The 25,217-nt window shown below is 36.0% G+C and overlaps 1 protein-coding gene across 8 annotated transcripts in view; it reads left to right on the top strand.

Annotated features, from left to right (window-relative positions):
- Positions 1 to 25,217, top strand: part of PCDH15 (protocadherin related 15) — a 1,046,857-nt gene that overhangs the window by 730,952 nt on the left and 290,688 nt on the right. For all 8 annotated transcript variants that reach the window (XM_027528919.1, XM_027528921.1, XM_027528918.1 and 5 more), the window contains 3 exons: positions 8,245 to 8,324; positions 17,060 to 17,153; positions 19,843 to 19,971. In XM_027528919.1, the coding sequence (XP_027384720.1) occupies positions 8,245 to 8,324; positions 17,060 to 17,153; positions 19,843 to 19,971 (303 nt within the window). The remainder of the gene's footprint in view (positions 1 to 8,244; positions 8,325 to 17,059; positions 17,154 to 19,842; positions 19,972 to 25,217) is intronic.

Genomic DNA, 25,217 nt, shown 5'->3' with positions numbered 1-25,217 from the left:
AGCTTTGGTGAGCAGGGCCCATAGCTTTATTTTCAACAGGGGCTTTTATACCCTAAGTTGCACATAGAGGATAATAGGGGATGTGAAATCATGCAAAGTCAGTAGTCTTTGATCCTTATCGAAACCAGGTTTCTTTCCTGCAAATTTATCGTATACAAATGGTTTAGGTGATTTACATCATCTTCTGGCCAGAAGGGCTATTAACATTTTATGACTCTTGACAAAGGTTTGTCAACCGTGAGACTTATTTTCTCTAAGAGTAATTATTTTAAGGTTTGGCGCCATTCTCCGAAGGTGTTAGATAAAGTTGCATTCCTATAGGGCAGAGGTGCAGTGGGTTTACAACAAAGGAAAGAATTTATTACCTTAAGGGTAATACCTTAAGGGTCTAAACTTGCTAACACCAAGGCCACTACTTATTTTTTCTACATACCAACTATATTAATTAATACACATTCAATGATACAATACAGGGGATGTGGAAACTAGGCAGCAAGCATTGGATCATCAATGAAATCTTTTACTAGTTTTATTCTGACAGTTTCTAACTCTCTGAGAGGCTCTAAGCTATTTGAATATCTTAAGCTTCCGGTGCGTCTCATGGCTGGGAGACTGTAAACAATTGTATGCATAGCTATAGGAGTCCTGGTAAACTTGTCAGGCGAGTTAGAGAGCTATCTGAGGGGTTTGGATTTAAACACTCCTAATGCCCAGGAACTTTATTAACTGGAGCTGTAAGTTAACTCTTTATCAGAGAGAGGGAGATGGTGGTGGGGGACAGCCCCCGTAAAGTCAGAGGTGAGAGCACAAAGCAATAAAGTAGGCAGACTCTGGTTTTTGGGGGTAGATGCTCGAGAATATCCAGGGGGACTCCTGAGGCTTGATCCTGCCTTTGCGTATGCCAAGCCTCCTTCCTCATGACCCTTGCCACGGGCGGAGCTCCTCACACTGGCTCCCGACACTTCTCCAGGGGATCTTCCCGACCCAGGGATCGGACCCAGGTCTCCCACATTGCAGGCAGATTCTTTACTGTCTGAGCCCAGGGAAGCCCCTGTTTTAGAGAGGATGAGAACAATTTAGAAAACGTAGAAAGCAAAACTCCCAAAATCTTGCCCTAAGAGGGAGATCAGAAGACTATGGATGCTCAATCACTAAGACTTATCAGACTCTTTGTGACCCCATGGACTGTAGCATGCTGGATTCCTCTGTTGCTGGACAATAATGCTGGATTGGGTTGCCATTTCCTTCTCTAGGTGATCGTCTTGACCCAGGGATTGATCCTGCATCTCCTGCATTGGCAGGCAGATTCTTTACCACTGAGCCACCAGGGAAACCTGATCAGATAGAACATTTTCAGCAATAGGAGGAAAGATATAGTGTGTGGTTACAGGATGATATATATATATATATATATATATATATATATATATATATATATATAATGTACATATATGAAATTAGAAGAATTTGCAGAAAATTGCTTCAATTTTCTCAGTGAAACTATAATCAGGGTCATCAGATGAGAATAAAGATGTGGTACGATAAGTTGGAGACCTGAGGAGAAAGTGCTAATAATCATATAAGAAAGAGGGAAAGTGATTGAAGTAGCTAAATACAGTACCATAGGTGGCAGGGTGAATACTCTTAAGGTATGATCATGCTCACAGTGTCCTTCTAGATTAGCTGCATTTTAAAGTTTCAGATATGCTATATTGCATATAATTTGTCATATTATTTAATTTTTTAAATCAAATAAACTGACTTTTTTTACACAAATGAACTTATCTCAAAAACGAAAGTTTTATCAGAATCATAAATGACAAAACTCGACCTAAAAATGTGAAGAGTAAGTCATATTGAAATATGTTCATAAACACTGTTATTACTTTGTTAAAGGACCAATAATTTAATCCCAAGAGTGCACATATATTTTTGGAAACACTGCTGTCCTGAACTGAAAACTTCAGTTCCTGCTCTCAAACAATTTAATAACATAAATCAGGACTTGTTTGCCTAAACATGAAAAGAAAAGACCATCTAAGTCTGTTGATTTTATTTATTTAAAAAATCCTAGGGCAGGTACTTTGCCTTAATGTCCTGTGAAATGTATAAAATCATTCTGTGAGCATAAAGTGTACTCTATCAAATGGTATTCAGGGCGGTGTTCATCTTAATATGAACAGAAGTTTAGAGATATGCTTTCTTTTTCAAAATTTCTATTTTCCTGTGTCTATGCACATTGCTTATTTAGATAAATCTTGGGTTTCTGTTGGTGCTTCTGAAAAATTGCTGACTTGAATTTACATGCAGTGAGTAATCTACTGAGAAGACTAGAAAGAAAAGTTGCTTTGATCTTTAAAGATATTCTTTGTCAAGGAAAAATAAAGAAAAGGTAGCTTTATTTTATTTCACATGCTGTTAAACACATATCAGTGAACCTCTGACTGAACTCCGTTACTTGCTAACTATCCAGGTTAAATAACTCGGGTTGTTTACCTGAGGCCAACAAAACAGGAGCAAGCCTTCCACTTGCTTGCTCTTTCACAAACTCATTAGGCATGTATCCACCTGAGGTCTTCTAACTTGCTCTATTCCATTCTTGGAGGGACCTTCCCTGCATGAATAGCTCTCTCACCTTTTACAAGTGTGGCCAAATTTTCACATTTTTTTTTGATGGCTTTCCTGAAAACCTCAATGTAAGTGTAAATTTTCACTTTGCCTTCCCATATGTCCTTCCTGAATTATTTTATATTTTTATAGCACTCATATGGATTTGAAAACTATATTATATAAATATAGTTAATTATATAAAATTTTATATATAAATTATATATTAAATCTGATATATTACATATATAAATATGCAATTATATAATATATTCTATATAAATACCTATACACTGATTATTTTTCTTTTTCCTCTCTCTCCCTCACTATCTGTAAACTGCACAAAGGAAGCATTTTTGTGTAGTTCTTGTTGAAGTTCCAGTGTTGAATACAGTGTAGATGTTCAATAAATATTTTCTGAATTAATAAGTGAATAATGTTAATGTTGGGGCTTACCAGGTGGTGCTAATGGTAAAGAAACCACCTGGCAGTGCAGGAGACATAAAAGACATGTGTTAGATCCCTGGGTCAGAACAATTCTCTGGAGGAGGGCATGGCAACCCTCTCCAGTAGTCTTGCCTGGAGAATCCCACAGACAGAGAAGCCTAGTGGGCTTACAGTCCATGGGATCACAAAGAATCAGACAAAACTGAAATGAGTTAGCAAGCATGTATTGTTAATGTTACCATTAGCTTTGTTTTGAAGTTAAGTGTCTTGCCTAAGAGACAGTAGTATAGTGAGTGCTGAAACCCAGGTTCCTGGCTCCAGGGCCTACCCAAAAACTCTATGATAAACCCAGGGAAGATGATTGCTATCATACTTCTCTTAGATCTTGAATAAAGGACTCCTTTTGGAATTGATAGATCAAAAATAAAGGCATAGGAAATGTTTTTGTGCTAAGGCTAATTCCTATCTGTTATATTATGGAAAATATTAACTAATAGTAGAATCTCCTTTTTAAAGATTAAACAGTCACTATTATCTCTAAATAAATAAAAAATATCTTCCAATTAATTATAAAGAACCCTAATTGTAATGATGAGAGAAAGAGTAATATAATTGAAGTCTTTTGCATTTCCCATTTGCCTATAAGATTATTGCATGGCTTAAATGAAATAAGGCATGCAAATATAATTTCTGATATTATAATAAGTAGTCAGCAACTTTTAATGTAAGGATTCACTATTCCATATCATATATAAATTTTTGTTCATCATGTAGGGAAAGCTGGCTGTGTGATGTGATGTGTGTTAGTCATTTAGTTGTGTCTGACTCTTTATGACCCTCCAGGCAAGAATCCTGAAGTGGGTAGCCATTCCCTTCTCCAGGGGGTCTTCTTGACCCAGAGATGGAACTTGGGTCTCCTGCATTGGAGGCAGATTCTTTACCATCTGAGCCACTAGGGAAGTCTAGAGAAGGCTGGTTAGACTAATATATTTTAAAATGTTTTTAGAAATATATGTTAGATCACACATATGTACATTATCAAATCTTAATCCTCCCAGAATAATTGTTTCTGCTGATTTTTTGAATTATTGTTCATTATTTCTTCACTTTTATGTTGGTATATAGATACCAACATCATGGTAGTTTAACATGGTAAACTACATGGTATTTTACAAAATGCTAACAGAAGTAATGGATGTGTTTCACAATTCAAATCCAGATAGCACCACTCCCCCTTGTTTAGTAGACCAAGAATTTATGAATCCTCCCTAATTACTATTCCTTTTGCTGCAGATCCTGAAACAATAGCAAAGGATTGACTAAGAGGATAAGAAGAAGAAAACAATCAAATAAGGATTTTCTTCTAAATCCTGGGTTTTCAATAAAGGCACAGCCTCACATATGAATGAAATAGGCAAATAACTGGCTTATAGTCAAACATAACTGAAGAAATATTCCACAGTACCTCAGGGATTGAAAGTCATTAATTTGGCTGAAAAAAACACTGAGAATTCTGTAGGAATTCCTCCGTTACTTTAGTAACTTAACAAAATAATGACTTATATAAACAAAGTAACACAACATTCACAGTGCTCTAATCTGATGAAAATAATATTAAATATTAGAGTAGATCTGATACATTAGAAGCAAGGTTTAACATTAATTTGGACTTGAAATTGTTTGCACAAAGTTATCCTACTTCAGAATCTGTTTATTCTGGCTTTTATGAAAACACAATATAATAAACTGTCTCTCAAAGACTATAACAACCACATGCCAAAAACAAAGAGACATTGATAAATCTGTAACAATATGATAGGTAAAAATGACTGACTGAAAGAGGAAAACAACAGAAAACATTTAGTGTGAACTTTTTAGTGGTAAAATATATCTCCAGATCCAGCTTAATTCTGTGTTTCTTGAGGAAGTTAAGTATCATTTGTAATTCCATTTTATCTTTCTCGCTAATATGTATCTGGGAAAGAACCAAGAACAAAGGGGAAATATCAATCATATGCTATCAATCCCATTGACTGTGTGTATGTGTTTATTTTCTTTCTTAGTCTCTACACTTACACTTGCATTATAATTAATTTCATGAATTTTAAAATTTTAGATTTAAATTTAACTGGAATATTTCAAATATATTATAAGCAGCTTGTTGTTTCATTGTATTTTGCTTTTATTGTATTTGATTTTGTGTGTGTCTGTGAGTGTGTGTATATAATAATGCAATAACCTTATTAAAAAATAAAATAGAATCTTGACCTGGGAAAAATGGTCACATTGTCTGCTTAATTAAAATGGGATATGGTGAAGGTACAAGGGAGAAGGCAAGAGCACTAGTCAGATGATTATTACTTAAACACATGAGGGAGATGGTATTTGGAGTTCAGAGACAGCCAGATACTGCAGATATTTTAAATATAGACCCAGTGGGATTAGCCGAAGGGTTACATTAGGGATTAAGAATGTTCAGTTAAGGTCAAGTGGTAGAAAGTTGTACTTACTGCTATTTACTGAGATAATGAAGACTGAAAGCAGCAGTGGGAGAGTAGCAGAGAGGTCAGGGTTGGGGATTTTAATATTTCAAATTGGGTGTGTCTATAGTTCATGTCCAGTGGGTTCTCAAGGCAAGAATACTGAAGTGGTTTGCCATTCCCTTCTCTAATGGACCATGTTTTGTCAGAACTCTCCACCATAACCTGTCCATGTTGGGTGGTCCTACATGGCATGACTCATAGTTTCATTAGGTTAGACAAAGCTGTGGTCCTTGTGATCAGATTGGTTAGTTTTCTGTGATTGTGGTTTTCAGTCTGCCCTCTGATGGAGGAGGATAAGAGGCTTATGGAAACTTCCTGACCGGAGAGACTGACTGAGGGGGAAACTGGGTCTTGTTCTGATGGGCGGGGCCATGCTCAGTAAATCTTTAATACAATTTTCTGTTGATGGGCAGGGCTGTGTTCCCTCCCTGTTATTTGACCTGATAGCAAACTATGGTGGAGGTAATGAAGATAATGGCGACCTCCTTCAAAAGGTCCCAGCAACATATTGCTATACTCAGTGCCCTGAAGCCTGCAGCAGGCCACTGCCAACCCATGCCCCTGCTAGAGATTCCTGGACACTCACAGGCAAGTCTGGGTCAGTCTCTTGTGGGGTCACTGCTTGTTTCTCCTGGGTCCTGGTGTGCACAAGGTTCCAAGAGTCTGTATGCCCTCCAAGAGTTTATTTCCCCAGTCCTGTGCAAGTTCTGGCAGCTCTGTGGTAGGGTTAATGGTGATCTCCTCCAAGAGGGCTTATGCCATACCCAGGTCTACTGCACTCAGAGCCCCCACCCCTGCAGCAATCCACTGCTGACCCATACGTCCTTAGGAGATACTCAAACATAGTTCTGTCTCAGTCTCAGTGGGGTCTGTGGGTGTTGGTGGGCACAAATTATGTGTGAATGTCTCTGGAGGGTGTCAGGTTTGATTCTAAATATGAAGTTATGAAAGTCATGCAAAGGAAGTGTTTTACCAAAGTGACATTTTTAACTAATTCTACAAAGCTCTGAGCCACCATCTAAGCCACGAGATGGTGGCTGTCTGTATTGTGGGAGACCTGGCTTTGATCCCTGGGTTGGGAAGATCCCCTAGAGAAGGAAATGGCAGCCCACTCCAGTACTCTTGCTTGGAAAATCCCACCATGGATGAGCCATGGGGCTCTATGGAGGAGCCATGAGGTCACAAAGGTTGCAAAGAGTTGGACATGACTGAGTGGCTTCAGTTTCTTTCTTTCTACAAAGCTTTGTCCACAAAGCCCTGCATTAAGTAAATACTAGAGATATGGTTCTATCCCTGGGTCAGGAAGATCCTCTGGAGGAGGAAATGACAACCCGTTCCAGTATCCTTGCCTGGAAAATCCAATGAACAGAGGAGCCTGGCAGCCTACAGTCCATGGGGTCACAGTTCAACACAAATGAGCTACTCACACACACACACACACACATTATAATTCAGTTGCCCTTGGACTCTGGAATTTGTGTGGTCCCAGAGGTTTCTGGCCACCCATCTGTTGTGATAGCTGATAGAGCTGTCCCATGACCAGGACCCTGAAATCCATGTCTAAGCCATCTGATCTACCTGTAGAAACAGTGCTCCCTGTTGGTCCAGAAATGGGATTTCATACTCAACCTCTCATGGCTGGGATAATTGTTGTCCAGTCTTTGAAAGGACCCCATACAACCCCACTTTCTTAGTTCCTGCAAACTCCAGAGCAGTACCTAACAGAGAGGTTAGAATCTGCCAACCAACTAACATAAATAAATAGTAGTTCCCCTCCTCTTGAGGTCATACTTAGGCAGATCCCTCTTATATTCTTTTTATATCATCCCAATTTCTTTATTCACCCCTCTTCCATAAGGGGATGTAATGGATCATTGAAAAGGAAATCATTGGATATTTTAGGTGGCAAAATCCCAGACTCCAATGCCACAATATAGAATGTATATCTTTATTTTGGGTAAGAGAAACTCAGAACTCAAAGGCAGAAGCTGTAGATTTTGTTTTCTATAACTTAAGAAGGGAAAAAAGGTTAATATTTACTGAAACAATGTGCCAGATGTTAGTCTACGTGTTTTAACACAGATTATTTCATTTAACCCTCTCAACATCTATTAACTTTTGTATTACTATAGTTTTCATTTTACAAATGAAGAAATTGAGAAATGATCACACAGTTAGCAACTAGAGCCCAGTTTTTAATTTCAGGCTCTCTGGCTCCAGTTTCAGAAATCTTGACCATAAAGTTTTATAAACAATATATTTTGAGCAGAAAAAGAGAAAAAAAAAGTATATCAAATTATTTTGACAATGCAAACATTTATGTAGAGTCTAACATATTTGTTTGAATTATTCATATAAGATTAAATACACTCTATGAAAATCATTACTATATTTCCCCACCTGATAAGATTATGTATATATTCAGGGGATATTATTCTTATTCACTGTTGCAGCTTTCAGATGAAAAAGAGTGGTAGAAATGCTGGGATCTGGTATTTACATGTAGTCATTAGCACATATTTTAATCTTTATTCTATAAGGTATCATGGGCCTTCTGTGCTATTAGTTTCAAGTATCTATATTATACTGTACTGAATAGAAGCCATATCAATTACTTGATAATTAAATTTATGTTTTCTCTCTGAAGGCGACTGATCGAGAGGGAGACCCAATAACATATGCCATTGAGAATGGAGATCCACAGCGAGTTTTCAATCTTTCAGAAACGTAAGTTAATAATTTCTAAATGTTTACTTTTTTAATTTTTAAAGTGTTAAACAATATACTGGTAGCAAGAGAACAGACTTTTAATCAAAGACTTTCAGCTGTCTGTAGTTTTATTTTACTTTTTTTCATACATATATTAGTGAGAGCTAGGGGTGGGGGGTGGATAATTCTGAATTCAGAAATCATACTCAGGAGACTATTTATTTTAAATATTTTTACTAGGTAAAATCCACTGAGGTGGAAACATTTCATTTGGAGTTATAACCTGGGATTAATTAGATTCCTTTAAAGCTGTCAGCTATTCATAACAAAAGTATTTCTACAAAAAGTAACTTGGCACTAAATTGTTCATTCAAAGGGAATTTTGTAAGATAAAATATAATTCAAATGCATTTAAGGTGTCACCAAAGTCTATCCTTCAATTTTTGAGTAACAGGTATATTCTAGAAAAGCTAAGATAAAAATATTTCATGTCCATGCTAAGCCTCTTTTAGGTCTGTGTTCATGTCATTCTACTCACCTCTCTGAACATATCAGAGGTAATTTCAGTCATAACCATTGAGAAAACTGACAGCAGGCATTAAAGAAGGCATTGAAGTTTGCTTTGTTTCTCTTCTGCAATAGCAAAGTGGCCGTTCTGCTGTCACACGTGGCTGCTTGTCAAAGAGATGTTCTTGTTATCTCTCTGATGTTTTCTCTGTGGTCCTGAGTGGTTTTACTCCCTGAAAGGATGGAAATCTAAATGTAGCTGATGAGTGCAAAGTGAAAATTTTGGCAACTTGTTCCAGCTCTGCTTCAGTCTCAGGAGCACGTGGTGCACAATGATGTATCAAGAGAACTATGGATGGTCACGATCTTTTAAGAAACACCTGAAATTTTGCATTGACAAGGATGGTACAGCCATGAATTTGTATGCCTGGAAACAGTATTTCCCAGAGTTTTAGACTTCACAGATGAATAAGCTTCCATTTAAAAAATGGAAAGACAGATATTTTGAATTTTCCATGATAGGTACATACAAATCATAAATTAGTTATAATTTGCAATCATCCTTAAAGAAAGAAAACTTTGTAAAAGAGGCATTTTAACAATAATTGAGACTGCATGGTACTAGCATAAGAATATGTCTGGATAACAAGGATAAACTTGAGTCCAAAAATAATCCCTTATATTTATAGTCCATTGATTTCCAAAAGAAAGGGCCAAGACAATCCAATTAGAAAAGAATAATCTTTTCAACAAATAAAGCTGGGACAGTGCACAAAGGAGTGAAGTTGGACCTTTATCTCACACTATTTGTAGGAATTAACTCAGAGTGAATCATAGACCTAAATATAAAAGGTTAAACTATGTAATGTAGAAGAAAATACAGATGTAAATTATAATTTAGATTAGGCAATGCTTTCTTAGATATGATACAAAAAGCAGAAGTGATGAATGAGAAGACCAATAAGTTGCACTTCATCAAAATTTGAAAAAAAAAAAAAAGATTCAAATGGCATGATCATGGATTTGAAAGACAGCCTCTCAGAATGAAAGAAAATATTTTAGATAATGTATGTGACAAGGAACATATATGGAATATGTAAAGAACTATATCTTGAAAATAAGCAGATCAATAATCTAAATAAAAATTAACAAGACTTTAAATAGACATTTCTCCAAAGATATGTATATGGTCAATAAGCACATGAAACATGCTCATAATCACCAGTCACTAGAGAAATGCAAATTAGAATCATGAAATACCACTTCACATCTGCTCAGAATGGCTATAATGAAAAACAAAGGAAATAGTGTGTACGGGTGAGGAGGTAAAAATATCAAAATTCTCATATATTTCTGGTGGGAATGTAATATGTACATTCTGTAAAACTATTTCTCACATTTGGAGAAGGAAATGGCAACCCACTCCAGTGTTCTTGCCTGGAGAATCCCAGGGGCAGGAGAGCCTGGTGGGCTGACGTCTATGGGGTCACACAGAGTCGGACACGACTGAAGTGACTTAGCAGCAGCAGCAGAGTTACCATATAACTCAGCAATTCCACTATTCAAGACAAATGAAAACACGTGTCCACTTAAAAAGTTGGACAAAAAATGTTTATAACAGAATTATTAAAAATGGCAAAATGTGGACAACAACCCAAATGTTTGTCTGTAGATGAAATAAATGAACAAAATGTGTATTCATGTGGTGGAATACTATTCATCAGTAAAGAGAATTAAGTACTGAAACACGCATGAACCTTGAAAATAAGATACTAAATGAAAGAAACCACAAAAGAACACATTTTGTATGATTCCATTTGTATTAGATGTCCAAAGTAGGCAAATCCATAGAGACAAACTAGACTACACATTTCCTGAGGCGGGGAGGTGGCAGAGGATAGGGAGTGGATACTAATGGATACAGTGGTCAAATATTCTAAAAGTTGATTCTGGTGATACTTAAATTAATAAAATCATTGAATTTACACTTCAAATGGGTGAATTCAATGATACGTGAATTATATGTTAATAAAGGCGATAAAAATAAGAAAACAATGAAACTTTCACCACTATTCTCTGTTAAGGATTTCCATTCCTGTGTTTATCTGTTTTTCTCTTGATGATGAAGGATTTTACAACTGCTGGATGTGAAATCTAATGAGCTACCAGTTTTATCAAAGACACTCTCACTCATGCTGCTACCGTAGCAAGTGGTTCTCTTCTACTTTCTCATTTATGATTTTGAGGCCAAACAGACAAAAACCTGAGAGTCAGAGGTTCTTTAAGGTGTGAAAGATACGAATGCAGCGTCCTCTTTGTCTGAATTGAGCTAATCAGACAGAAATATCCTTGAATGCAAACTGCTTCCAGGCAGCTAGAATAGGTCAGGTCTCTATGATGATTGCATGGTCTCTTTCAGTGATCATTCTTGATTCAGGATCTATACACTGAGCCCATTGCCTTTTATCTTATGGTGATTTTATTTCAGCCAACACATTGCTCTTATCCCCATTGATATGTATAGGCCAGTCTAGACCCTTAGCAATATATTTCAACACATTTGAAATGGAAGAAAATTGATACTTTAATTCCTGCTTCCTTTGATACTTCTGGGATACTTGTGCAAATTTGCATCACCACTTCTGTGTAAGTTTTAAGGATTTGAATAATTCGGGTACTCTCTCCAAAAATAATAGAAAACAATTTATGTTCTCTCTTATCAGATGCTTCAATTCATCTAAGTAGTGATCTTGGTTACATTTTCCTTCTTAAAACAAAAAAAGTACATGCTTATTGTTTATATTAAACATTATATTATTTTATTCTATAATGCCATTGTTAGCAATAATCATTATGATACCATTAATTTACCTTTTCTCCATTGAAATAAAAATATACCAAAACATTTTTATAATTTGTTAAAAATGTTAGTAGTAATGAATCTCAATGCTAGTATGGATTGACTAAGTGTTGAATTGTTATATGTGTTTTAATTAGATTAGTGGATTAGTCATATGGCCAGGGAAAAAACTTCTTTACAGAAAAATCCTTGTTCCTTAAGAGAACAATCATCCATTATGCAGATCATTTAGCGCCATGTATTAAATGGTTAGATCTTTATGGTTCTGCAGCATAATGCATTAATAACTTTGTGTCTGTTCTAGTATATTATTCATCAAATATTTGTTCAGCAAACATTCACTATTAAGTAAACATTTAAGCAAGATGTAAAGAAACTTCCTCTGTAACTATTATGACCAATATATAAGTTATTTATTGCAGGAGATTGAGGAATTCTTATTGATTACCACCATTGTAGCACAAGGCATGTGATGTAACACTTAAACGCTAAGTGCTAAATAGAAGAAGCCAGAGTTATTTCTGCCCCTTGTTAGAATTGTCTTTGAAGATTTTACATCTTCACTGGCATTTTTATTTCTTTCTTTGTGACTATTTAATTTTGACACTAAATTTAAAGCTTGATTATGTTTTTCATGTCAATTTAAACTACACTGAAGATTAATATGTAAGAAAGATGATATGCATTTTTTTTTTCTGTCAGCTCTACTCTCAAAATACATACTCAATCATCCTTTTCACACTACTGGTTCATGTCTCCATCATCTTTCTCCCTAAACTACTACCAGTATCTAACTCTTTCTATTGGTCTGTGTTTGTTAATCACTAATTACTGCTTAACATGGAATGCCATGTCAAACTAGAAACAATTACATATTTTGAAGTACACTCTAACATCTCTATCATTTTAAGGCATGAAAAAATGATGCCCATATCAGCATGATGAGTCTGTGAAAGACATACACTTGTAAGAGTAAATAATGTTAATCACAACTAGTAGAATGTATTGAAAAAGATTAAAGGAAGAATAGAACACAAAGCATGAAACCTGTGAGATAATCTCTGTCAATGCATAATTATGCTGGTGTGGTATTAGTTCCTAATAAATTATGCATTTGGAGAAAATGAACACTAAAATAGCAGGTTGGTTGGTTTGACAGTAGATACGCTTTAGCAGTAAATACCCTCTACTATTTTTAATCTACATTGTATAAACAACATTTGAACACAATTTTTATGCTTTGGCAAACCAATTCATTGTCTAAAAGAGCTTGGTTTTCTCAAACACAGTACATTTTAGGACTATAGCCTTAGTGTTTGGTGAGGGAATTCTGTGCAATATAGTTAATATAATTCAGGTTAAATTCACATAGTATAAAATTAACTATTTTAAAGTCAGAAATTCAGTGGCATTTAGTAGACTCACAATGTTCTGCAACTATCAGTTCTATCTAATTCCATAACATGGTCATCATCCCAAAAGGAAACACAAACCCGTTAAGCAGTTACTCCCTACTTGCCCTTCTCCTCAGCCACTGGCAATCACCTAATTATGTGCAACTTCCATGTATTTATTTATTTCAGATATTTCCTATAAACAGAAGGACACAATAGGTGACATTTTGTGTCTTACTTTTTACACCAGGCCTAAAGATTTCAGAGTTCTTCCATGTTGAACTGTGTCTCTGTACTTCATTTCTTTTTACAACTGCATAATATTCTGTTACATGTATACACAGCAATTTGCTTATCCATTCATACGTTGGTGAAAATTTGGACTGCTTTTCTGTTTTGGCTATTGTTGATACTGTGTGTGTGTGTGTGTGTGTGTACTTTTCAATACTAAGCAACTTTTTTCAGTTCTTTTGAATATATACCCAGAATTGTAACTGCTGGGTCATAATATTGTAATTATTTACTTTTTGAGGAACTGTCAAACTGTTTTCCATAGTGACTTAACCTTTTTACATTCTCACCAGCAATGTAGAAGGGTTTTTATGCCTCCGTGTTTTCATCAACACATTATTTTTCCCACCTGTTTTGTTAATTGTAGCCACCCTAGTGAGTATGAAGTACTATTTCATTGTAATTTTGATTTGTTATTTCCCTGATGACTAATGATGTTGAGCATGTTTTCATGTGCTTATCTGCTATTTGTGTATCTTCTTTGGAGAAATATCTATTCAAATCCTTTACCTATTTTTTAATTGAATTGTTTTTTTCTTTTGTTTTTGAGTTGTACCAAGTCCTTTATGTATGTGGGGAACTGACTCTTATCAGATATATGACTTGTAAATATTTTCTCCATTTTGTAGGATTTTTTCACTTTATTGATATTGTAGTTTCATACACAAAAAATTAACTTTGAGGAAGTCCAACATATAGTTTTTCCTCTTGCTGTTCATGCTTTTGTTATCATATTTAAGATTCCATTGTCAAACTCCAAATCATGATTTATCTCTATGTTTTTGTCTAAGAGTTTTATGGTTTCAGTACTTACATATAGATTATTGATCCATTTTGAGTTTTTTTAGTATGGTTTTTTAATACATTCTTTTGCATGTAGAGCTCCTGTTGCCCCAGCAATCATTTGTTGAAGAGACTTTTCTTTCACTATTGAATGATCTTGGCATTCTTTTGAAAATCATTTGGTCACAGACATATAGGTTCATATACGGACTCTCAATTATATTTACCAGTATACTTAGGCATTTTTGAATGCCCTAAATTTCCAAGAAAGTCGCTACTCAGTTTTCCCTTCCAGGCTTTTGGTTTTCTTGTGCCTCAAACACAATCTGTTGCCTTAGGTGACTGCAGATTGCTCCCTGACTTACATTGTTTTCCAGGAATACCCACTGCTTTTTCGCCTTGAGTGAATTCTGCTTTTTAGGCAAAACGAAGACAAAAGCTATGTTATCCCTTCAGGCAGCCTTTAAGACCAGTTGGAATAGACAAATCCAATACTTTGTGAATAAGGGTAGTTTTGCTGCCTCAGACACAAGGACTAGAGTATCACACTGGGGGTGCTGATCACCATTTTTAAGACCACTCTAAGTCAGGAAGAGATGGGGCAAGGACGAGTAAAAAGGGAACAAATCTTTATTATTAGCAATTTTTAAAGTTCCCTTTTCCTTAAATCTACCTCCATTTGGGCGCTGTCAATGTTTGACTATTTTCTAGAGTCCTATCAAAGATGCTTCATTTTTCGACACTTCTTTAGAGAGTGTTGAAACATCTCTTCAAGCTGTCTGGGTCACCATTTTTACTGATTTTGTCCTGTGCAATAGATTTTCAATTATGTAAAATTCAATTAGCACTATTACTGATGTTTTACCAGGAGGGAGTCTTACGTATTTTTAGTATATTACTGATAAGATTTGCTACATTCCTAAATGTAGCCTAATGTATTGTGCCCTATAGCTTCCATCCAGCAGATAGCAGAGTCCTCCTTTCCAGTTATTTCTGGAATTTCATGAAAGGATGCTTGTGCGGACTCATAAACTAGTCTTACAGCTATAAATACCAAAAGACAATTACCTATTCTTTCTCTATTTTTCCATCTCACAAGTATCCTGTCTCTACTACACTGGAACACAAGGCACATATCATCTTAAGCAAAGGACTATTTCCATAATAATCACGAGGCCATGAAAAATAAGCTATTTAGGTATAATATGGCTCTAAATTCTTATGAAATATAAATTTCTAGTGATTTTCTAATTTAATATACAAGGAATGATATAGTCTTGAACTTTAAACTGAGGAGGAAAATGGAGAACAATAACTCAATTTTTTTTCTTCCTTTCATTGTACTGTGGATTAAGTTTTCAGGTTTTCTATTTCTTAAGTTAACTTGTGAATAAGTCTCAGAAGTAATAAATGCCTTACTTTTCTCTTTGAATGTCATTTTAGAATGAGATTATTCAAACCATTTGGTGTGGGAAGTTGATCCAAACCTGATTATTATGAACTACTCTGGGAATTGGTTTTCAGTTATTTAACAAAACATTTTAAGATGCACCAGATGCAAAGTCAATTTTTTATAGTCATAACATATGTTTAAAACATTTGTTTTTAATCCATATCAATAACAACAATAAAACAAATAGAATAACTGAAACTCTGATCTTGATTCCTTGGCATTGACTCTTTGTACTCAACTAGCATATGTGGTGTGAATTGTTTAAATTTCACTGTAGGGACAAAAGCACTTGCATTAAAATGAAAGCTTTTTATCTATCAGAAACAATGTGCTTTTATACTTGAATATTTTAATGTTTTGTTAAATCAATGTAACCTCTCCTCAAAGTAGATGCTTATTAGGCCTTAATTAAAATGTCATACACAATATTAAACTGGAATATCTAAGACATAAATGTAGAATTTGTTTTAAAGAACATTATAAGTGACAGACTGTTATAAAACAAATTACTTGGGAGGATAAAATCTTAAATGTTTCAAAGTATGTATTCTAAACAGTGAAAAGGTTGATTTAAAAATACTCTAAGTATGAGAATTTTCACAAAGGCTGATCATCTCCCATTATACACAATGCTTAAGAAATGTCTAAATCTTAAGAGAATAACAAAATGGTTAAATTGTAGTATATCAACAAAAGCATTTGTTTTTATAAAATATAAAATGAGAGAATGAGTGCTCATAAAGTTATATTATCTTGAAAAGAATGTAATTATGAAGCCTAAGTGCTCTTTTGAAAGTAATTATAATGTATTTAAATATGGTTATAATAGAAAATAAAAAAGAAATACTAAAAAATAACCCACAATATCTGTGAAAATTTTGATAATTCTACTGTGTATTTTCCAATTTTCTACAATAAGCCTCAGTCATATTGAAATTTGTTTAAAAAAAAGGAAAAATAAATTTTAATCTCTAAGTTTTATCACAGGTGAAATGTAGATATTTGCATTTCCATAGTGGTCACATATGTGACAATGAATGGGAGTGGTGATATATTGCTAGATTAAAAAAATGACTTCTTTACTCATAGGATTTTGGAACTGCTAAAGATTAATGGACTCTTTTACCTTGGAAATAATCACAACAAGATAGATATCTTTCTTTCTAGGATGAATTAGGCAATATCCACCACCCCCTCGCCCCCAACCCTTGGAGGCTATAGAATCAACCCAGTTACCTTATTTAGTTTGGCAATTTTTCATTATTGCTAAGAAGCTCAACAGCTTTAAAAGCCTTTTTCAATTTTCAGCATGAATCCTAGAAACAAACATCTTAAATACACAAGCTATGTTTGTAGAAGGGGGAAAAAAAGAAACTATCAAGAGTAGTTCACACTAGTAGGAAGACTCCCAGTGATGTAATATCTTTTTGTGCCTCATCTGTTTGTTTGTTTTCTCTGTCACTAGTACTGGGATTCTAACCTTAGGGAAAGCCCTGGACAGGGAAAGCACTGACCGCTACATTCTGATCATCACTGCTTCTGATGGCAGGCCAGATGGGGTGAGTACTCTCTTTGGGAAAGGGTTTTAAAAATAGTACTAAAGAAATTGAGAAAACCTTATAGTTCTACTCTCTGAAATGGTTTGTTACAACCATTAATTCGTGAATTAATCTTTTTTTTTTTCACTTGGAAAAGCTGCTTAAAATTACTCGAAGTGTTTTTCTTCTTGAATGAGCTCTTTTAGCTGATGAAACTATACTCTGAACTTGTTATGCAGCTGAAACTTTTGACTTGATAGAATAATAGACACCTGGGATTAGCTTTCTTACCCAATTTATGAGGAAAGTTAAATCTAACTTAGTGTAAGACGTATTTCATTGCGTCTATCACCAGCTCAGCCTGGCAGATCTGGCAGTTTTACCATTTAGGACCTTGTTGTCACTTTTTTGAGGGCAGGGGACAGTGGGTGGAAGGTAATTTGTGTATAAATATGGTGAAGCACTTAGAAAACCAAGTTGACTGTTTCCACAGGTTATTTGACTACTGGAAAATATAGCTTTGACTAGACAGACCTTTGTCAGCAAAACAACGTCTCTGCTTTTCAATATGCTGTCTAGGTTTGTCACAGCTTTACTTCCAAAGAGCAAGTGTCTTTTAATTTCATGGTTGCAGTCACCACCTGCAGTGATTTTGGGGCTCCCCAAAATGAGGTCTGTCACTGTGTCCATTTTTTCCCCATTGCTTTGGCATGAAATGATGGGACCGAATGCCATAATCTTCGTTTTTGAATATTGAGTTTTAAGCCAGTTTTTTCACTGTCCTCTCTTCATCAAGAGACTCTTTGGTTCCTCTTCACTTTCTGCCATTAGTGGTGTCATCTGCATATCTGAATTTGTTGTTATTTCTCCCAGCAATCTTGATTCCAGCTTGTGCTTCATCCAGCCCAGCTTTTCACATGATGTACTATGCATATAAGTTAAATAAGCAGGGTGATAATATACAGCCTTAACATACTCCTTTCCCAATTTTGAGCCAGTCCATTGTTCCATGACAGTTCTAACTTACTTCTTGAGCTGCATATATGTTTCATGGGAGGCAGGTAAGGTGGTCTGGTATTCCCATCTCTTCAAGAACTTTCCACAGTTTGTTGTGATACACAAGTCACAGGCTTTAGCATAGTCAGTGAAGCAGAAGTAGATGTTCTGGAATTCTCTTGCTTTTTCTATGATCCAATGGATGTTGGCAATTTGATCTCTGGTTTCTCTGCCTTTTCTAAAAGGCAGGTTGAACATCTGGAAGTTCTCGGTTTACAAACTGTTGAAGTCTAGCTTGGACAATTTGGGGTATTTCTTTGTTAGGGTGTGAAATGAGTGCAATTGTGTGGTAGTTTGCACATTTTTTGGCATTGTCTTTCTTTGATATTGGAATGAAAACTGACTTTTTCTAGTTTGTGGCCACTGCTGAGTTTTCCAAATTTGCTGGCATGTTGAATGCAGCACTTCAACAGCATCATCTTTTAGGACTTGACATTCCTCAGCTTGAATTCCACCACCTCCACTAACTTGGTTCATAGGGTTGCTTCCCAAGTCCTACTTGACTTTGCACTCCAAGATATCTGGTTTTAGGTGAGTTATCATACCATAGTCATTATCTGGGAAATCCAGTTTTTTGACATCCATAGTCCCATGACCACTGCAAAATTTCTTCAGATTCACTTCCTTTAAGTCGTTTCTTTATGTTCAGTTCTCTAGTCTTTCACTCACCTTACTTAAACAGATTAGGATAATTTTTTGTATTTTATAAAAAGAAATGTAAATAATTCACCCATGATAGTTTCGTCCTGCTTTTTCCTCCTACTTATTATTTGCCTGTTATGGGTTTTTCATTTTCCAGACTAGCATCCTTGCTTTGTTTGATTTTGGTCTCAGCCTTCTGTGATCTTCCCCACCATGTGACAGAGATGGGTGGAGGTCATAAACTATACTCAGGCTTTGATTAGAAAGAGCAGTTTCCATGTGCATCAGGTATGAAGATGTTCCTTGATTATGCAAAAGTCATTGACCTAAATTATAGTCTCAGGTTGCATCAGGCCAGGGATTTCACCTTTTAACCAGGAAGTACATACCACTGGTAGGGTTGTGCACTTACCATTTCCTTAGGCTGTATAACCATAAGGTTTTTTTTTTTTTTTTAATTTGCAGTGTATGATACTCAAACTTTTGGTTTAGATGTGTATCTAGAAAATTACTAATGTAGTATTTTCTGGTAGTATTTCCTTATCTGAAAATACCCATTTGGTATACCATGTTATCTTATAATGTACTAGTTATATTTTTGAACAGTGCAACATGTACATGGTAAAAACTCCAGAAATGTTACTTTTCAGAGAAAAAAGAGGTGCATGTGTATATAAATAAAAGCTTACCATCCATAAAATGTGAACAAGATAAAGGTAAAAGCACTTTCTGAACGTAAGCCTCCAGGAAATACTTGACATTTTCAAGAAGATGCTTGCCCTTTAATGTCATCATTTGTTTTTCCCATCTGACTTTTATTTATTTATTTATTTTTGAGGTGTTTGAAGATTGCGAGCTTCCTTTTTTTCCTTGTCTTTTTTTGGAAAGCTAAGGAATAGGAATGGTAATGAAATGCTTTTCAGATAGACAAATGCCCAGATAACCAATTAACTGACATCAAAATAAAAATACCTCCTCTCACATTTAATCACTTTTTTTTTTTTTCTTTAAGACCTCAACTGCCACGGTAAACGTGGTGGTGACAGATGTCAATGACAACGCACCAGTCTTTGATCCTTATCTGCCCAGAAATCTGTCAGTGGTAGAAGAAGAAGCCAATGCCTTTGTGGGTCAAGTCAGGGTAAGTGGAGTATGTACGTATCTTAAATGTATTATTTATACGTGAGTAAACTTTTTACACTTTAATTGGAAAAGAGATTCAACTAATGCCAGGTGTTAAATGATTGACATCAGAATTATTTGAAAGCTGTCAGTAAAATCACTTGGGCATAAGGCAAGATGGTAATAAAGTGCATTCATCTTTGATCACTGTGCTGGATAACTTTCAAGACTTTTTTGTTTTAATTAATCATATTGTGTGCATTTCCGTTTAAGTTTTTAAGTTTGTTGATTTACATTTTATGACCATTGTGTAATTTAAACATTGATTTATTTGAGAGTATTATTTTCCTATTTAATATATATTTTTATTTTCTGAAATTACAAGAATTTTTAGAGACGCATGTAATTATCCACAGGCTTCCCAGGTGGTGCTAGTAGCACCATTAAGAATAAATTTGGAATTGCATACCCAAAACACAAATGTTTAAATGTAAAGTCATTTGCTTGTGTAAACATATTTTTAGCATCTCCTGTGTAACTTATGGGTTTCCCTGTTGGCTCAGTGGTAAAGAATCCACCTGCCAATGCAGGAGATTCAGGTTCGATCCCTCCTCCTTGAAGATAATCTGGAGAAGGAAATGGCAACCCACTCAAGTATTCTTGTCTGGAAAATCTCATGGACAGAGGTCCCTGGCAGGCTACAGTCCATAGCGGTGCAAAAGAGTCAGACACGACTTAGTGACTAAATAACAAATGCACCATATATTTCAGACGCATTCCTGTCCAGTGTACTCAACACTCATTCCTAGACATGTTCTCTTAATTTCTAACTGGAAATATTAGCCAATTTTTGTCCCCTTTTGATGAATAATCCTGTTTTTCTTAAATCAGAGACAATGCTTTTTCAGTTAGGGCATGTCTGGTCTTGAACACAGTGGTCTAGAAACCATAAGATGAAGGAAAATTTTGAAGGAACATACATGTATTTTGGAGTGCTAATCTCAGATAAGGCATCTATGTGATCTCTGTACAAAAAAAAACAATACACTTTCTTTCCCAAGTTCAGGTTTTAGGATCCTACCTCTTTCCTCTCAGACCTTGGAGTTATAAAAAAGAGATTTGCTGTTGCTTTGCAGTAAGTATCTACAATGCAACTACTATTACAGTCAAACAAAAGGTCCATTTTTTCAGTCCAGTCTCCTCTCTAACTTTAAAAAAGGAGAGTGTCTTTAAATACTGTCATGGAGAACTTCTTATTTAGGCTTGGGCTCATCAGTTCTTTTTCTGAGAGCACTGACAATACTTGCAAAACCGTCAACTCAGTAGTCATTGTCATTATGAGTGTCACTATAGTTCTCAAATCCTGGAGAAACTGATGAGAGGCATGTATCCCCTTACACCTTCCTACTTCACCACAAGAGAGAGTCTTGTAATTTTTTTGTTACAACATGCCAGGTGGTCTTTATGTCATATGGCCAACACGCCATTCAACTCCAGAATCCCACACGATACTTCTGGTTTGAAAGTTTTACTGTGGATTCTATAAGGAAAAGAAGAAAAAAAAAAAAAAACAAAAAACCTAGAGACAAAGTTTCAGGTATAAATAGTTTCTGTCTGAGACCTTAAAGTAATACTAGTGGGGAAGTGAGGAAGTGGAAGTGAGGCAGAGAAGAGAAGGAAGCCAATAAAGGAATCGCAGTTCAGTTCAGTCACTCAGTCGTGTCCGACTCTTTGCGACCCCATGAATCGCAGCACGCCAGGCCTCCCTGTCTATCATTAACTCCCGGAGTTCACCCAAACTCATGTCCGTTGAGTTGGTGATGCCATCCAGCCATCTCATCCTCTGTTGTCCCCTTCTCCTCCTGCCCCCAATCCCTCCCAGCATCAGAGTCTTTTCCAATAAGTCAACTCTTCTCATGAGGTAGCCAAAGTATTGGAGTTTCAGCTTTAGCATCAGTCCTTCCAAAGAACACCCAGGACTGATCTCCTTTAGAATGGACTGGTTGGATCTCCTTGCAGTCCAAGGGACTTTCAAGAGACTTCTCCAACACCACAGTTCAAAAGCATCAATTCTTTGGCACTCAGCTTTCTTCACAGTCCAAATCTCACATCCATACATGACCACTGGAAAAACCATAGCCTTGACTAGACAGTTAACCAGCTACAATTAAGAGAACTAGAACTTAATCCACAGGGAAAATTCTGGGAAATGACACAAAACTGTGTTCCCCAGAATTACTGATCCTGAGAGTGATGAGACTGGTAATTTCACACACTAAAACCTGAGAGTTCTTGGTCAGTGATGCTGTAGATGGGGGCATATTTTCTGCACTTCATGCCTCCAGGCAACCAGTTCTCTGCAACTCTGATATAAGGCCGTTCAGTGAGACTGCAATTACTAGCAGAGGATAGTTGACCAGAGTGAATACTTACTCTGAGGAACATGTGTGGGCCATTGACAGCTTCTGTTAAACCAATCAAACAAAGTGACTAAATCTATGAGGGGCATGTGCTGAAAACAGAGAAAGAGGGTGATGTTGAAGCTGACTCATGAAGGATGCATACTGGTGAGAAGGAAAATGGGAGGGGATAGGGGTTTCCTTTCAAAAGAAAGGTGACAGAATGGACAATGTCATAATTATATTAAGTAAATTATGCCATATCAAAAATGTTTCTCTATGCCATATAGGTGCTGAGGGAACCTCTAGAGGGTCTGAGATGGGGCACCACTAGGTTATTATGTTATAATGATTACTCCTGAGTAGATTGTAATAGGAGATTATAAATCCAGAAAGCTGAATTGGAAGGCAAATATAATAATCCAGACATTGAAGCTTGAACTAATATAATAGTCTAATCATAATGAAAATTAAATTACAGTTGTCACTCTAGGATGCCACTTTGAAAACAACTGAACAAACTTTTGATTATATTTAGCAAGTATTCAGATAAAATAAACAGATATTAGAAATTTAGGAAAATTATCTTTCCATTTCTTTTAATTTAATTAGCATTGGAGAGCTAAGTAAAGCCCGTAGGGAATAACACACATGAGCCCACAGCTCATAACACATACATAGACATTAGCATGCTGATTGATTTTTAATTTAATTTTTTTCTTTCTTTTAACTTTTCTTGCCACTTTTCCTAGGGATTCTTTATCTTGAAAGAATTGTAGCATTAATTTTTCTTTATTATCTTTTAGTTCTTAAACTTGATATGAAATGATCTCTATAACTTTTCAGCATTAAAAATTGAAATATAGACTTCAGCACTCACAATTTGATAAAGCAATATTGTCCTGATTCTTAGGCAATAGCATGTTTTCATAAAGACTAAAATGAGTTTGAAAGTACAAAGGAGAAGGAAGATAACCAAAGAAGGTGCATCCAACTGATTCAGCACAGTTCCAGAGAAGTTGTAATTTTCAAAAAATGGAATTTTGATGCCTTGTAATGGTCTCCTGTTTTTACCTAATGATAATTATATAATACATTAATTTCATTAAATGGCTCAAGTTGTTATTTTTGTTGTTGTTCAGTCGCTCAGTCATGTTTACTCTTGGCATCCCCATCGACTGCAGAATGCCAGGCTTCCCTGTTCTTCACCAGCTCCCGAAGCTTGCTCAAACTCATGTCCATTGAGTCCGTGTTGCCACACAACCATTTCATCCTCTGTCATCCCCTCCTCCTCCAGCCTTCAATCTTCAGCTCTTTGCATAAGGTGATCAAAGTATTGGAGCTTCAGCTTTAGCATCAGTCCTTCTAATGAATATTCAGGATTGATTTCCTTTAGAATTGACTGGTTTGATCTCCTTGCAGTGCAAGGGTCTCTCAAGAGTCTTCTCCAACACCAGAGCTCAAAAGCATCGATTCTTTGGTGTTCAGACTTCTTTATGGCTTAACTTTCACATCCATACATGACTACTGGAAAAACCATAGCTTTGACTAGATGGACCTTTGTCGGCAAAGTAGTCTCTGCTTTTTAATATGGTGTCTGGGTTTGTCATATAGTGTTTCTTTCAAGGAGCAAGTGTCTTTTAATTCCATGGCTGCAGTCACCATCTGCAGTGATTTTGGAGCCCAAGAAAATAAAGTCTGTCACTATTTGCATTGTTTCCCCATTTATTTGCCATGAGGTGATGGGACCGATTGCCATGGTCTTTGTTTTTAAATGTTGAGTTTTAAGCCAGCTTTTTCACTCTCCTCTTTCACTTTCATTAAGAGGCTCTTTAGTTACTCTTCACTTTTCTGTCATAAAAGTGGTGTCATCTGCATATCTGAGGTTATTGATGTTTCTCCTGGCAATCTTTTTCCAGCTTATGCTTCAACCAGCCCAGCATTTTGCATGATGTACTCTGCATAGAATTTAAATAAGCAGGTTAACAATATACAGCCTTGATATACTCCTTTCACAATTTTGAACCCATCTATTGTTACATGTTGGGTTCTAACTGTTGCTTCTTGACTTGCATACAAGTTCTCCAGGGCGCAGATAAGGGGGTCTGGTTACCATCTCTTTAAGAATTTTCCACAGTCTGTTGTGATTCACAGAATAAAAAAATTTAGCATAGTCAAGGAACCAGTAGATGCTTTTCTGGAATCCTCTTGCTTTTTCTATGATCCAACAGATGCTGGAAATTTGATTTCTGATTCCTCTGCCTTTTCTAAATCCAGCTCGAAAATCTGGAATTTCTCAGTTCATATACTGTTCAAGACTGGCTGGGAAAATTTTGAGTATTATTTTGCTAACATGTGAAATGAGTTCAGTTGTTCTATAGTTTGAACATTCTTTGGCATTGCCCTGTTTTGGGATTGGAATGAAACTGACATTTTCCAGTCTTGTGGTCACTGCCGAGGTTTCCAAATTTGCTGGCATATTGCATGCAGCACTTTTACAGCATCGTCTTTTTGGATTTGAAAAAACTCAGCTGAAATTCCAGCACCTCCATTAGCTTTGTTGGTAGTGATGCTTCCAAAGGCCCATTTGACTTCATACTTCCAGATGTCTGGCTCTAAGTGAGTCCCACCATCGTGGTTGATGGTGCTGGTTTACTCACTAATTCATGTCCAACTCTTACAACCCCATGGACGTTAGCCTGCCAGGCTCCTCAGTCCATGGGATTCTCCAGGCAAGAATAATGGTGTGGTTTGCCATTTCCTTCTTCAGAGGATCTTCCTGACCCAGGAATAGAACCCAGTGACCTGCATTGCAGGCAGAATATTTACCGACTGAGTTAAAAGGGAAGCCCGCATATGGTTATCT

Source organism: Bos indicus x Bos taurus, chromosome 26 (assembly GCF_003369695.1).
Source record: "Bos indicus x Bos taurus breed Angus x Brahman F1 hybrid chromosome 26, Bos_hybrid_MaternalHap_v2.0, whole genome shotgun sequence".
NCBI lineage: Eukaryota > Metazoa > Chordata > Mammalia > Artiodactyla > Bovidae > Bos > Bos indicus x Bos taurus.
Note: the sequence above shows the minus strand (reverse complement) of the source record. Positions and strands in the feature narration are given on the sequence as shown.